This window comes from Vanellus vanellus (genome assembly GCF_965231255.1).
Source record: "Vanellus vanellus genome assembly, chromosome: 2".
Lineage (NCBI taxonomy): Eukaryota > Metazoa > Chordata > Aves > Charadriiformes > Charadriidae > Vanellus > Vanellus vanellus.
In genome coordinates this window covers 5,440,297-5,455,483 of record NC_138906.1, presented here as the reverse complement: position 1 = coordinate 5,455,483, position 15,187 = coordinate 5,440,297, and the positions used below count along the sequence as shown (strand labels likewise).

General features: G+C 40.6%; 1 protein-coding gene across 3 annotated transcripts in view; it reads right to left on the bottom strand.

The window, feature by feature from the left end:
- CRHR2 (corticotropin releasing hormone receptor 2) overlaps window positions 1-15,187 on the bottom strand; it is a gene marked incomplete at its 5' end in the record, with an annotated part of 163,267 nt that overhangs the window by 111,447 nt on the left and 36,633 nt on the right. For 2 of the 3 annotated variants that reach the window (XM_082499549.1, XM_082499548.1), the window contains one exon: window positions 2,589-2,708. In XM_082499549.1, coding sequence (XP_082355675.1) covers window positions 2,589-2,708 — 120 coding nt within the window. Of the gene's footprint in view, window positions 1-2,588; window positions 2,709-2,840; window positions 2,959-15,187 lie in introns of those variants that run through there. The other variant, XM_082499550.1, reaches the window with a different exon arrangement.

Sequence of the window (15,187 nt, the reverse complement as noted above, 5' to 3'; positions counted from 1 at the left end):
GTGCAATATTACACACCATCATTTCTCCCGTTGCCTCACCAAAATGCAAAACAAAACAGGACGAAACTACACTATATGTCCCAGGCAGAAATATTACACTGATCCAAGCCATCTCCTGTTCAAACCTTCACTTTGCAGCTGGATTATTCACCTCTGAAATTTGCAAGATCCGTTTCCCATTTTCTATCAGTTGTCTGTGCTTATTTTATTATCTGCAGGAGGTGCACAGTCTAGCTTTTAAGCACATTGAGTCTCATCACAAATGGCCCTCTTGTCAGCCCACAAAGTGACTTGGTGAAATCATGCAAGTAAAAGTAGTCAGACTGTGTCAGTATTTGGCCTTCCCAAACTTTGGACATGCTCTGCATGTACCAATTGGCACGTCTTTCAAATCACAAAAGAGACTGCACCTCTGTACTTGAATCTTAACCTGCTTTCCTACTGCTTTCCCAAGTCTTAATCACCAACTACCGTTTCCCAAGAAGCTGATGATTTTACAAGTGGACTCAAATCTCAGTACAGTCCTTCCCTTTTCTGTGCCACAATTTGGAGGAGCTACAGGCATGGAAGAGTATAAGATCTACTGAAAGCCACCGACGGTGGCTTCAGCGTGCTACGGTGCTCTATTCCAAGCTACTTATGCTACCACATTTGGGCACCAGTATGCATTACCAATCAGTCCTGCAGACATACATTTTATCAATGTGACCACTCACATTTTACGTTGAAAGAAGAAAAATATCCATTTCCTCAGACTATGACAATATAATGCTTCAGCATTTCAATAATATATTTGCATCAGTCTTTAATTTAATTAACATGCCATTGTTTTAGAAGCAAAGAATCTAAGAAAATTTATTAGCGCTGTAATACGAACATTAGCCACCATTGAGAAGGAGAGGAGCAGGGAAGAACTTTAAATCAGGTCATTGATGAACTACTGCAAGGACTAACAGAGCTTATCAAAATGAAATGGGGTACTCAAGATTTTTTTTTCTTCCATGCACAGGAAAAGCATTTACATTCTCTTCACTGTGTTTATGATATAAATAAGGAATCATCCATAATGTGTGCATTGGGTTTTTTTTTCCCTTCTCTCTTTCCTTTTTGAGAAACAAAAATGAGGCAGTAGAAATACTGACCCACAAAAAAAAAAAAAAAAAGGAAATGGAAAAAATAAAAAAGCCATACTTCTTTGAGGTACCTTTTTCTACGGCTGTTCTTTTAGGGTCTGACCAACTTGCTGTCGTCTGAGCTGTCCTTAATTCTCACAAATTTTCTTCTGATCTCGACTGGGACTGCCAAGGTAGGGGACTACCTGCTATAATCAAAGACAACATAACCCAGCCCTTTGCATGTTCCCACCTATTTTATCTCAATGAGCACAGGTCAGAGAATATAAGGTTTGAGGATGATCTTGCAGTTCTCTGAGGTAACCTCCTTACTCTGCCCAGTCAAGGAGACAAGCTGGTCCTTAAGAACAAATCTGAAAAAGGGTTTTGTTTTGCATATCAAATATACAAAACTTTTCTCTAGTTATCTGACCCGTGACACTTAGAGCTGGAGAAACAATAAATTCACTTTCAGCAAGTTAAAAAATTAGATCTAAGATGACCGGGTCATTCTTTTATGGGACTCACTGAGAATGCGGGTCCCACAAAATTAACACGACCTGAAAATTAAGACTACTAACGCCTAAACAACAGTTCAGAGTAAAACATAGAATTAAATGTTCCCCACGGCTGAAAGCACACTGAGTAGTCTGAAAAAATGAGTGACAAACAAGGGGGTACACATATTTGAAACTGATATGTTAAAAACTCTTAATGAAAGGTCCAAACAGTATTGACAGATAAGGAAAAGGAAATGAGTACCTGGGTCCGACAGCCTGAATAATAATTTTTTAGTGAGTCATCATGATTGTTTACCTCTAAGATTACAGCATCAGTTCCAAGAGATTTCTAAGGAGCCCCCATACTCTCTTACTTTGAATATTATTTGCCTCATAACATCCTCTACTGTTTCCCTTGCAGTAGTGATGCAGCCACCCCAGCCTCATAAGCCAACCGCTGATGAAGTTACTAAACAGATTCCAGACCTCAGCCTTCTGTTTGTCAGATACAACTTCCAGCCCAGTTTGTCCCCCTGTTCACACAGACAGATCTCAAAGGGAGAGTCCTTTCAAAACACAGTTCTCAGGCGTTAAGACTAAGTACTTCACCACTCAAAGGCTCTTTAGTTATCCAAATAGCTGAAGCACTGCTACAAATACGTTCAGCCACAGTTATCTACACATGAACAAACGCACAAAGCACGGCATACCCTCCTTAGATGCAGAGGGTATTTTTACCCAGACCTACCTAAATACACATAAGTAAAGAGGAATCGGTGTTCAAAAGTCTCTGCTTTTGAGAAATCTGCATCATTGCAGGCAGGAATTTTGAATATACAGGCTGGAATGTAGAGGAAATGTTGATTCCCAGGCAAACACTTTTTTTTTTTTTTATGAATGGAAAATATATTTTGGGTCTCCCCAGGCGCCTTCTGAACACCAGATCCGTGGGAGAAGGAAAGGAGTTTGTACTTACTTGTGGTGTTGTATTTGATCCCATTGAAGAACTCCGGACAGGGTCTCTCTACTAGTTCCCCCGCAGAGGTTCTGGGCCAGCAGGTCCCGATCTGATCAGTGGTGGCATTGCAGTACGGACCTTTTGCGTTAAAAAAAAAAAAAGGAGACAGAAAAAGAAGCAGTTGAGAAAGCACAAAAGCGACACACTTTGCATCACAAAGCAAACCGACTCTTAGCTTTTCCGAGCCCTGCGCTAGGTAATGTTTCCTACCATCAAAGCCCAGGAAAGGGATAGAGGAACTCTCTAAAAAAGTCTCTTGTAAACGATCCAGGAGGCTGCAGTTGACATCAAATTCTTCTAAGATGAATTGAGATATGGTCACATCCATTATTACCCTCGGGAGTGTTGGACCGGATCAAGGCTCCTTCCCCCTTTTCTGGGGTGGGCGGTTTGTTTGGTTTGTTTGTTGTTGTGTTGTTTGTTGTTTTGTTTTGTTTTGTTTTCTTTTTGTCCCCTCTGCTTTGTTCCTTTCTGGAAACAAATGACCACCGAGCTGCCGACACCCTGCGATCTCGGGTGCGTGAGCTTCCTTTCCTCCCGGCGCGCTGACAACTTGGCGGAGAGTCCGCGTCTGGCTGCGCAGTTCGATCCCCCAAGCTCTTCTTTGCTGGAAACCGGCAGCTGAGGAGCCAATGGGATCAGGCTGAGCCCAGAGAGAGAGAGGGGCTTGCGTCTCCCCGCCGCCGGCTTCCCCGCTCTCGCAGCTCTCCAGTGCCGCCTCGCATTACCAGACCCTTGGATTGCTTCTCTCCCTCCCTCCCTCTCGCTCGCTCTCTTTCTCTCTCTCTCTCTCTCTCACACACACACACGGTTTTATTGTTAGCTGCGGGGATGAGCACTTTTGCAAAAATACTCGCTGCAAGTTAGAGCCAGGGAGAAAAAGAAGAGGCATCAGATGAATGTGACTCCGCTGGCTTTTTGTGAAGCAAAGCAATTCCTGCCTTCGCTGTGCGGAACTGAGGATGAGCAGAGATGCTTGGACAGGGAGGGGGAAGAAGGGACCCGGTCCTGGAGACGCAGGAGTGGATCAGGCCTTGAGAAAGAAGAGGAATAATAAAATCTGGGATGAAGGAGATGGTCTGATAGAAAGGAGGCATCAGAAGAAAGGAATCTAGATTAACGACCCAGAGGAGAGGCAGAGTGGGGAGACTGAGAGAAGGGTTGGGAACCCATCCTGGGAAAAGTGAGGCACAGGGAAACACATCTTTCAGCCCCTCGTGCAGATGGGATGGTCTTTCCTGCAGACGGGATGGGCTGGACAGTTTAGTAGGGCAAGGCACGGAGAGCAGAGTAGCGCTTTGGACAGAAGGCTGGATCATTCAGGGGACAAGGAAGAAAAGAGAGGTCACAGTCTCATCTTCCAGTGGTAGGAGGAAGCAAGCTTTTCAGGAAGGGTGAAGCACCCAGACTGATCCAGTTAGCAGGAGGAGAAGCCTCTAAGCAAGGGAAGCATGACACAGGGAGAGAGGAAAAAGTAAAGGACTTGTCAAACTGAGATTATTATGGAACAGGATGAGAAGGGTCTGGAGCAGGGGAAAGATGAGAAGAAGTTTGGAGAGAGCTGCCTAGATGTTTGGTCACCTTTCAGGAAATCAAAGCTCAGTACAATGGAAACTGGGTGAAGTTCTGCACCCTGGGGCAAGCTGGAGAGCAGCTTAGACCTAACCAGCCTTGCTGACTTGCTACATTAAGATATGAGAAAATCTTTATGAAAAAGTGGCAAAAATTTGCTAAGGAGGATCATCTGGGATTATGGATTCAGAAGGACCTTAGGAAGCAAATAGAAAACTGACTTGTAAAGGAGAAAAGCAAGATAAGTATATATGCTAGTAGCAGAGATGAATGCAGAAATAGAAGGCAAGGACAATAAAGAAGCTTTGACAGAAAAATAAAGGATCTAGAAATGACCTCCTGTTTACAGTCTGTGTTCACAGCTTTAGATCAGACATGGTGCTTACACTGAGGTCGAAGCAATGGTATAGGACTTCCGATAACATCTGTCTCCCACCCTGCAATGGCCTGGACTTTCCCTTTACTCATATTTAAGACTGAAGGGCTTCACACCAAGAAAGGGAAAAGGAAAAAACACTGGGTTAGAAAGGCAGATAAATTAACAACATGCACAGATGAGAGAACTAGCCAGAAAACCATTTTGCCATCTGGGAATCTGGAGATTTTTTTAACATTTTCAGATTGCAAAGGGGGAAAAGGGGAGGAGTGCCATCATGGTTTTGGGATGAGTATTCTTGTTTTAAATATGTAAAAACTCACAAAAATAACAAGTGTCCTAACCCTCCGGGCAGCATGATATTCTGAGGCAAATGAATGCATGTCTCTCTTTCTGGAGCCACAATCTCCTTCCCAAGTGAACGTTCCCAAAATTGCAACCCTTCTTGAGAAATCTACATTTCAACAAATTGACCCTTGTTAATACTACCAGATCTCTTTGTCCCATACATCTCTAATCCCCCAAAACAAGCAATAAATTTACTTTAGTGTCATTCACACAATATGACCATGACCAACATACTGGTTGTCTTTAAACAGGGCTTTGAGGAGAAAACCTTCCTTCTGGAATTTTCAAGTGAAGGGGATAAAAGGTGCTCTAAACTTCTAAGTAAGTCACAGACATCTATCCCTCAAAGTATCCTCAATTCTACACTATAATTTTCTTTGCTTCTTCCTGATAGTGCAGTTGAGTTCAGAAAATTTATTTTTGTTGCTTAAGCAGAGCCCCTCAGTGATAGCTATGAGGTGCACAGAAGACAGCATTTGTAAGTGCCCAATGGCAACACTAAGCCTCAGTGGCCATTTCAGTTGAGGCAGAACCAATCAGTGAGTAGGGCACTTGTTCAGGATGCTGATTTTTTTTTTTTTTTTTCCTGCTTCTGCTGCCTCTCTGTAGGGCAAAAATCACATAGCCTGGGCAAAAGTCTTCATTTCTTACCTACTGTCTACCTTGTCTATTTTCTCACACTATTTGTACAGCACCTACCACACCGGAATCAAAAACTTGGCTGGAGGCTTTGGACACTAGAGTTTCCTGAATTTTTAGAGGAATGCATCACTTAATAAATTACAAAAAGAAAGACAGTTTCAGAAAATTAAATTTGGTAAATGTTTCACTTTCCTAAATGCTGCCCTGTATTTTCCGCCATAAACACTTGAAGTTTTTTCAAATGATTCAAATACTACAGAGTCGAACACTAAGCTGGATTTCATTTCAAAACTGTTCTTTATAGTGGTTAACATCCGAAACAACAGCCTTGAATGAAACTAAATATTTTTTTCAGGATTAAGAGAACGATTTCTTCATTTCAGTGAGAAGAGCTAGAAAATCTTCACTCCAAACTGATCTTTCCCTCCATCTTTTCAGTTTAGCTAATTTTAGAAAATCAGAAGCAGTACGTATCGCACAGATAATACTATTGCATTCCATATATTTAACAACCAAAAAACCCCACCCCAAAAATAAATATAAAGGTGATGAGTAGATTGTCTAGGAGTAAGTCTGGATGAAGAAAATAATTTGTTGTTCCTCAGTCCACAAATTAGCACCATTGTTTAACAATCTCTTCCCAGTTCTGTAGCCTCTTGATGAAAAGCCCCTTTTGCAACTTTCCCTGGGTATAATTAACGACTTAATGAAAGATTCCCTCTGGCTGGCTCTAGTCAAATCCTCACCACGTCAATTTGACTGATTTGACATGAAAATGTTGCTCTTTATAAAAGAAGTAAATCCAATTAAACTAAAGATTGACGGAAATATTGTAGCTGCTGACACTGCTGATTCTCTGCTGATGCACTACCCCTCCATGATGCATTTGATATAAATAACTACTAGATCTTACGAGGCAGTAGGGAGCAGAGATCTGCCTTAAGAATTACTGAGCAACCAAAGAAAATAATTAATTGCACTCAGCATGCAGAACAACTTTGCCACCTTAAAAGTGGGCTCGTTCCGACGTGGTGGTATTCATTGGTTTTCTCGGATGCGTACGCAAGACGTACCCAACCAATCTTTGTAAGAACATCTGAATATGCAAGGTTATGGAGGTGAACAAGGCAGACAAGTAAACATGTAAGCACATACACAGCTCAGTAAGCTTCGTATGCAGAGGAGATACTGGAAAGCGACCTACAGCTCTTCTCGTAAAGGAATGAGCTCTGCTCATGAATGGGATACAATATTCCTTGGTAATGGAAATCTTTGTATGCCAGCCTTTGCACCACTGTTACACAGCTGGTTTCTCAATCTCCAACCCACCCCACAGTTGGCAGAATTAGCCGGAGGATAGCTTTTAGTTTGCCCCACTAATAGTGACTAACAAGGATGACATCGTGCTGTTTAACCAGCAACACCAAAACTCAGCTCTGTGCAGACTCAGGCAGCCAACATACATGTTTGTGTGGGGTGGCAGTACCTCCGGGACCAGCTGCCTGCTCCTTGGTCATGTCGGCTAGAGGCACCTCAAACACTCAAGCTCTACAAAATCAAGAGACCACTCTATATTTCAGTATCCAAGATGGTTATTGGGGAGAAAAAAAAAAAAAAGGAAAAAAGAAAAAAAAACACCAGTTTTCTCCTCATTTCCTTTCCTCAGAGAAAGAAAAGCCCACTGCACCTCATCCAGCCTTCTTTTCCCACTACAGTGAATGAGATAGCACCCAGGTGCCCTATCCAATGATGTGAAGACCTCATTCTCTCCAGGCACAATAGTCACCCATCTTTTCTGGTATGCAACACAAAGCGTAGGACAAGAAATGCACATCATTCATCAAACAACCTGGTTACACCAATACCCTTCTTACTTCAGCTCCATTGGCTTTCAGGAGTTTACCTTACCAATATGGAAGTATCACACAGAGTAATGGCTCTTTAGGTCTCTTTCTTTTAATCCAAGTAAACCCACATCCATACTCATCATCTAACATCATAAATTGGTCTATTAACACAGTAATGGATCTGTGTTTGGGGCATGAGATAAGCAAGACAGCTACATACCCAAATAACTGATTCAAAAGGGCGCTGTGGTCTGCAGACAAAGTACAATGCCTTCTGGTTGAACCTCACTTCTTTCTGGCCCTTATGAACTTAATAATGCAGGTTCATGTGAAATGCCATGAACACTTTGTGATGTTTATCATATCCTCAGTGAGGGAAAGAGTCAGATAAATCTCAAAGAAAGGATTCCCTGCCCTGGTTTTGTTGGAAAAATGGCAGACAGAAAGATGAAGGAGAAGGAAGAGGAGGAGAAACAAACATCTCTTTTATTTGTAGAAATGAATTTAAATCCCTAAAGGACAATCAAGAGGCAGAATTAAGCTTGATGGCAGAAATACAGGGTCATCAATTAACTGTTCATACAGCCCAGCTGCTCTAGTTTGGAGTTTAGTGTCTACCTCTGCACTTGTTTACCTCTACATTTTTGTTACCTTTAAATATGAGGCAGGAGGGTTTAAATGGCACAATAAGTTTTTTCTCATCTCTTCTTTTTCTGTTTGAAAAATGTCCCCCAGTAATCTTTAATTATTGCAATGACCTTTCAGCATCTTTAAAGTTCGTGGGACTATTCAGCAAGGTAAGGAATGCAAGACTGTACACTTTAAGGAAGGTACTAATTTACCAGAGTGGCTGCTGGACCGTAAACCTGAAGGCCCTCCTTCTCAACATACCCTGCAAAACCGATTTGACTGCGCTTTCAAATGGAGTGACAACATGACCGTTACCTGGCAAAATATTTATCTTTCCTTCTCATTCCAGTTATGCCAGCAATTTTCAGAGCGGGAACAGGACAGCCTCATACCATATGGAGCAAGAGAATTCAAGCAACAGAAGAGTTTGACTACAGCTTTGAAGACAGCACACCTCTAGAACTACCACAGGAATGTCATATACAGCTACTTTCTGTGCCACATCATGCTACAGCTTCTCACAATGAATTATACTCTGCTACATGAGTAGGCTTAAAGAAAACCACTTCTCAAATTGGGTACTACACTTCTAATCAAAATCTGGCCCTTACTGCATGTACTTGAGATTTACACAGAATGTGCAGAGTTGCAAATTGTTGTATGTGGAGAGGAATATCAGACATAGATAAATACAGATCTTTGTTTCAGTTGATTGATAGACTCATTTGTTAGAAACAGGAGACATCCTTTATTGCTACAAATGAAGTATGACTATAGTGAGCAAAGATAAAATTCAAAAATTCAGGTCTGTGGTGATGAATCTTTGCAGCTTCATTGATGCTAGAAAATATTTACCGTGGGTGTAAAAAGATCCAGCAGCATAAATAATAAATGGCTTTTAGCTACACATTAATATATTTCTTTCAGCACATTAATACACTTGTCATTCTCTACAGCTGTAAAACCTGTACGAGTGAATCACGTTACATGAGACAAATGATGAGACATTGCAGGGAGATTATAAGAACACACAAAAGAATCAACCTTGACACACTCATAAACTGCCAATGTTATTTTTTTAAAGTGAGGTGTTTTGGATGAATGTGCAGAACACCACCTACTATGTGAGAGCACAGAAACATTCATTCCAGAATAACAGTGATTTTATAGATGGTCAAATTCAGGGTCAGTGCTTCACAGACATACAAGAACACAAAGGACCAAATTTACATATGTATTTATGCATGGTAAAGGTCCGGTCCTCTGTTTACAGCATAAGCAAATAAATTTAAAAAAAGGGGGTTAGGTCACATCTGAACAAATGATGACCATGACGATGTGTCTCATTAGTCCCACTTTCTTTCTGTTATGTACAATGGGACTATTGCCAAGTACAACGTATAGAATCACGGGTCTTGCCCTGCTCTCCTCCTTACAACACATTAGGCAACCAGATTTCTTGTGGCTTCATTCAGGACATGCCAGTCAATCTTTTGCTTATCCTGCCTCCCACTCTGCTTCATTGTGCTGACTTTCAGTGCATGCTGGGAAGATCTGAGTAGTCATCCCATATTGACTTAAGATGGGAGGAAGCACAGAAAGAAAAGGTACAGGATAATAAAATGTTCAGAAGTCAATCCCCCATTCCCTCTGAAAACACACAGACACTCTTCATGATAACTGACTTTGAAACATCATATAGCTCAGAAAGCAGAGAACAAGATACAAATAACATATAATCATGTTGCCTCGTATCTCATCTCTGACAATGACCAAAATCAGATGCTTCAGAAAATGATTTAGCCCACCAGCAAAACCAGCCTGCTCCAAGTTGCCATAATCCAATTGCTAGGGCATCCTAAGCAACCTTAACATATGCAGTAAGAGAATCAATTATTTCACTTATGGGTCTTGCCTTCATTGCCCAGCATACAGCATTCTAGCTAGTATTGTAACTCACAGTTTCAAACCATCCAACTCGTATTTGCTTGGGTTTTTGAGAAGCATCAGCAGTCTGGGTTTGAGACCCTGGGCTAGTGGCTTATGTACTCCTTTGGGAATCTCTGCCTAACCCAGGTGCAAAATCTAGAACTCATAACAGATTTAAACACTGCGTTGCCAGCTCTCAGATTCAGATTGCTTTGACGCTCTGCTTTTCATGAGGTATCTAAGCTGCCGTTATAGCCAAGGAAGATCTAGATTTTGATTCAGCTGCCCAAAAATACATGTCCGGCACCACCTGAGATACTCTAGCATATCTGAGGCTGGCACATGAGGCTGGCAGATAAGCACAGGACCTAGGGAAGAACTGCCCCTTCTGAAGCAGCAGCTGGAGGCCAGCTCCTTCAAGCATCTCAAATGTTCTGGGACACTCACATCTAATAGAGCCTCAGCTATCCATTGATTATAAGGGCTGACCAGATCTCACTTGAAGATATGTGTGCATAATCTTGAAGACTTAATCTGACTTCCAGCTAGCAGGACAATATCAGTGCACACTGCTCCTCTAAATCCTCACAAATGCCTCACCGTTGTCCAGCTCGACAAGGATTAACAATAGCAAATTTTCTTATAAGCACCTGGTCTTCTAGTATGTACACTCACTCAGGCTACCAGATATTAGACTGAGCAAAAATTGGACTTTCCACAGAAGAGAAGGACCCCACCATCAGCATGTTATTAGGGAGAGTCTTTCACTATTATTGCTTAGGCTTTACCCTATGTAATAGATTTATATTCCTTGGGTTACCTAACTTGAATCCCTCATAAATGTGGGAAACCTCCTAAAACACAAACAAACAGAGTAGCACAAGTAGTAACCTTGTAGAGCAAATAAAGCTTTCCTGACAATTTTCTTGTCTTGGTTGAACTGTTATGCTTATCCTCTCAGAGAGGAAACAAATGCAATTGTAATGCAATTCACCTGATCTATTGTAATCACCTATGTTAGGATGAGATTGATTTTGCCCTCAGCTTCATCCAATACCCTGAGTAGATCTCTGCTGTCTGTAAGAGGAACATGTAACAACTTGGACTGATGTAAATGCCTGTATTTAGTCAAGTGAATCCCATTCCAGATGCCTAGAACAAAGACCAAATTGTTTGCTGAGCTCTTCCCCACCGGCCCGCTGCACCTTGTCTCCCTAAAGTGTATGGCCACACTGATTCCATGAGTTTGGGCCTATCATTTCATGCGAGATCAAACAAAAATATTTTAAATTAAACACATCATAAATAAAGATGAGAATAACAATGTCCTGTTGTGATAGGACTACCACAATGCTAGCAACGTATCATTATGTTTAGAGATTCCACGTCTTAAATTTAATGTAATTATTTACAAGAGGAAACCAATACAATACAAACACTGTATAATAGATTTGCATCTCTCTGATAGCCAGCTGATTATTATAAGGACTCCAGGATAGTCAGCAACCACAAGAGAAAATGCCTGGAAATTAAGGGGAAGAAATCGGGAGCAGTCATCCCAACTTCAGGAAGTGAGGCCAGTAGTTCTCAAGAGCATCATTCTGTAACAGATAGTGAGGTAGGGTCCAGTCACGCTAGACAGAAGCCGGAATAATTAGGCATGAAAATGGATTATTGTAATATTATCAGGGCCATGATAACTGAGTAAAAAGACCCTAATGACCCCTGATTTGTGATTTGCAAAATGCTTTCGAACTGATACCATATGAGATTGCAGCCCCAGAAGAACAGAATGGATGGCACATTATCTCTGTGGCATTTGTTTGTGCCTGTGTCTGGAATCAGTGACCCTTGCTATCTGCGTCATTTTGGATACCTCCTGGGATAACAAATCCATCTACCTCCCTTCGGATCCCTTCCCTAGCTTGACTCACTACCCTTTGACCTTTTTACTACCAGGGCCAATATTTCTGATTCTGTACCACAGGGTACCACAGGTCACCACAGGTCTTGCACAGATGTAGGCTAGATATTTGAGAGGTCCATAGTAGCAGAGGGATTCATCTCACCTAATTTCAGCCATCTAAAATTTGGGTGTCTAGACTAAGCCGGGTATCTAGGCTGTCTAACAGTCTCCAGGGAAATGGCCACTTTCAGAGAATGATGATTCATTTAATTTGGAGACAAATAACATCAATAACAATTTGGAGACGGATAACTTCAAATTCATAACTCTTCGATATTCTACTTAGTAGGATGTAATTCAGTGCAAGACATGGTTAGATACATTTGTATTTTAGATAGAGCTCTCTCCTGCTGACATACCACGTATCTGAGATGGATATTGGAGCTCTAGATATATGTTAGGCATAAATTGAAGAGGATAAATCATGCAGTGCAGCACAGTCTCAAAGCAAAAACAAAAATGCCTACATTAAGCTATCTTTAAAAGATATATTAACTACTGTTCATAGATATGGTTTGATGGGGAAGAATTCCACTGAAGGCAGAGAAACACCTCCGTTTCATTGAGCCTTGTGTACTATGGATTGTGTTGGGGAACTCTACTGTACACACACACACTCATGCTCACATACAGCCGTTTCTGAAAAAAGTAGTTGGTGTGATCATAGTCACTTGTTGCACACTATGGAACAGAAAAATGCTTTAAGATCATTCAGGCCACACAGCTTAACATATTGTGTAATAAAAAAGCCCTGCTCACATTATAGTGACTCACTGTAAAATATCGAAAAATATGCATTAGGCTTATCATTAGTTTTCTTTTTTTTTTTTTTTTTTTTTTTTCCTAAGCATGTCCAGCGTTGGGGCATATGCTGCTGGTAAAGGCTGTTTCCTTCTTCAAAGTCGGTGTCACTGATGGGCTCTGATGCTTAAATGTTGCTTAACTTTAAACCCACACTTAATTTTCACTGACTTCAGGAATTAAGGAGGAGTTTGAATGACTTGGTAAATAGAAGTAATTTGTTGAACTAGGACTTAAATGCTGTTTTGATTGACATGCACACATATTTCTTCAAATAGTATGTTTTCCTTTGAATTTTATTGGTCTTGTATAAAGGTTATAGAATCTTACTATTCTGAAACATACAGTTTGAGCCACCTGTAAACTGATTGTGTCCATTTTATGGGTGGGAACTTTCACAGTAAGAATAAACATTGGAAACGAGTTTAAAGCCTCAAAACCAATGTTTTTCTGTTCTTATCAAGTGTTTAGATAGGGAGAGTGCAATCTATAACTGGTTACATCAGCATTCCTCACAGTGGATTTTTACAAAAGCCAAGGATCAATTCCCAAGAATTCAATACAAACCACTTGAAGACTGAAATAATCACCAACATTAAAACAGATTTATTTCAGCATAGATGTAAAATACATGTAACTGTCATCAAGTAAAATAAAATAGTGATATTGTGATAGATATTTTAATAACAGGTGCAGCAAAAAAATAATCCTGGGAAGTGTGGCACTTCCCATCTACTTGACAGCACAGCTGGGTTTCTTTTCCCATGATGTGTTAATCTGTTTTGTATTTGGTAAACTGCACATCTCACCCCAATGAATATTGAAGAAAGAGTTTTCTAAAAACATGTAACATTCTGATTAAACATTTTGTCATTCATATGCTCTCACACTCAATTGCAAAGAGAAGATAACTTATCATCTTATTGCTGAGCAAGTGCTGCTTCTTTTATGGAATCATCAAATTTCCTCGTTAACCTTTCAAAATCTCCTACCTCCAATCAGAGTAGCCTTTCACGATGTTGCTAACTGGCAGTTATCATAAGTAGATGTCAAACTCTGCAGACTGATGCCTGGAAAAGATACCCTTTTTCAGCACTTTTTCCGTTCCCCAGCTTATAAAATCATGAGAATCATAATTTACAGCAATATTGCATGCAACAAGTGCCTGGTCATCACAACTTTGCCTTTGGCGGCTATTAAATAAAGAAATAATTATTTTTTGTAAAAAGATTTTTCTGCAGTTATTGCAATCTGAATACTAAGAATTACTTCAGTGAGGACCAAGTTCTCTTCATTTTCATTTCCTGTAAAGTTATTAAATATAAAACCTATTAGTTTATCCCTGAAGTATTTTCCCCTTTATGCAAATAGCCCTTCCTAGACAGAAATGACAAATGAATAAACATATGTAATTTCATTCAGGGATAGACAGAGAGTTTGTCAAGTGCTATGGAATTCTTCTGGATCAAAGGACCAATGTAAGCAGGATATAAGTCATCCCTAACAGGACTGGATGTTACTGCCTTTGGAATACGTAGCACATATTTCTCCCCCTAGTTTCTAGCCTTGTTTGGCTTGCTGCCAGAGCAATGTTGATTTTTTTTTTTTTCTTGGCCACTGGAGGGCTCTCCTAATTCTCCATTGCTGGAAAAGAAACATTTGATTGAGATTAAAAACATTATAAAAGAAAACCTGTTTACAGTTACCTGAATGCAAAAAGAAAACAACCACCAAAACAGGAGAGTTCACTAGCTCATACAAAGATCTCCATGTGGACAGAGTGCATTTTACTGCCCCTTCTTCTTTAACAGCAAAAACGTCACTACAGTAAGGGATGAATTTCACTGAACAGAAAATTTCCTTTTACACACAAGATTATCAACAGCACAAGAGATTACGGGTCTGAGATGGACAGCAAGGTCTGTCCTCATCATCCATTCCTCCCCATACCACGTTGTTGCACTCTGAAATCACTGCACAGCTCAATTCATTTTTCAAGTAAGTGTGCTTTCAGACCTCCGTCATCTGATTTCCAACTTATTTCCCCACCTTGAGACCAATTCCCCTGGCCGGTTCAATTTGCTCCTGATGGAAACACTGATGGATCAATCATCTTATCCTTTTCACATTAATGCTGCTCCCGTGGAAAGAGGAGATCATGTAAGGCTTTCCATTCCCCTGTGGGGAGAGGAATGCTATGTCCCTGCTGCCATGAGTACTTACAGACTATTGCCAATTGAAAATTTCTGACAAAGTGTTTCTTTTTTTTTCCTGACTTTTTATTGTGGGGTTTTGGTGGTTTTTTTTTTTTTTTGGTGTTGGTTTTTGATCAAAAGGACTGAGATAGTTAAAGCTAAATTGTCTTGTGGAAACAGAACAGTTCGTTAAATCTTTTCTTAGGGCAGTATTTCCAGTGCCAAAATAAGAGACAGCTTTGACCATCCCA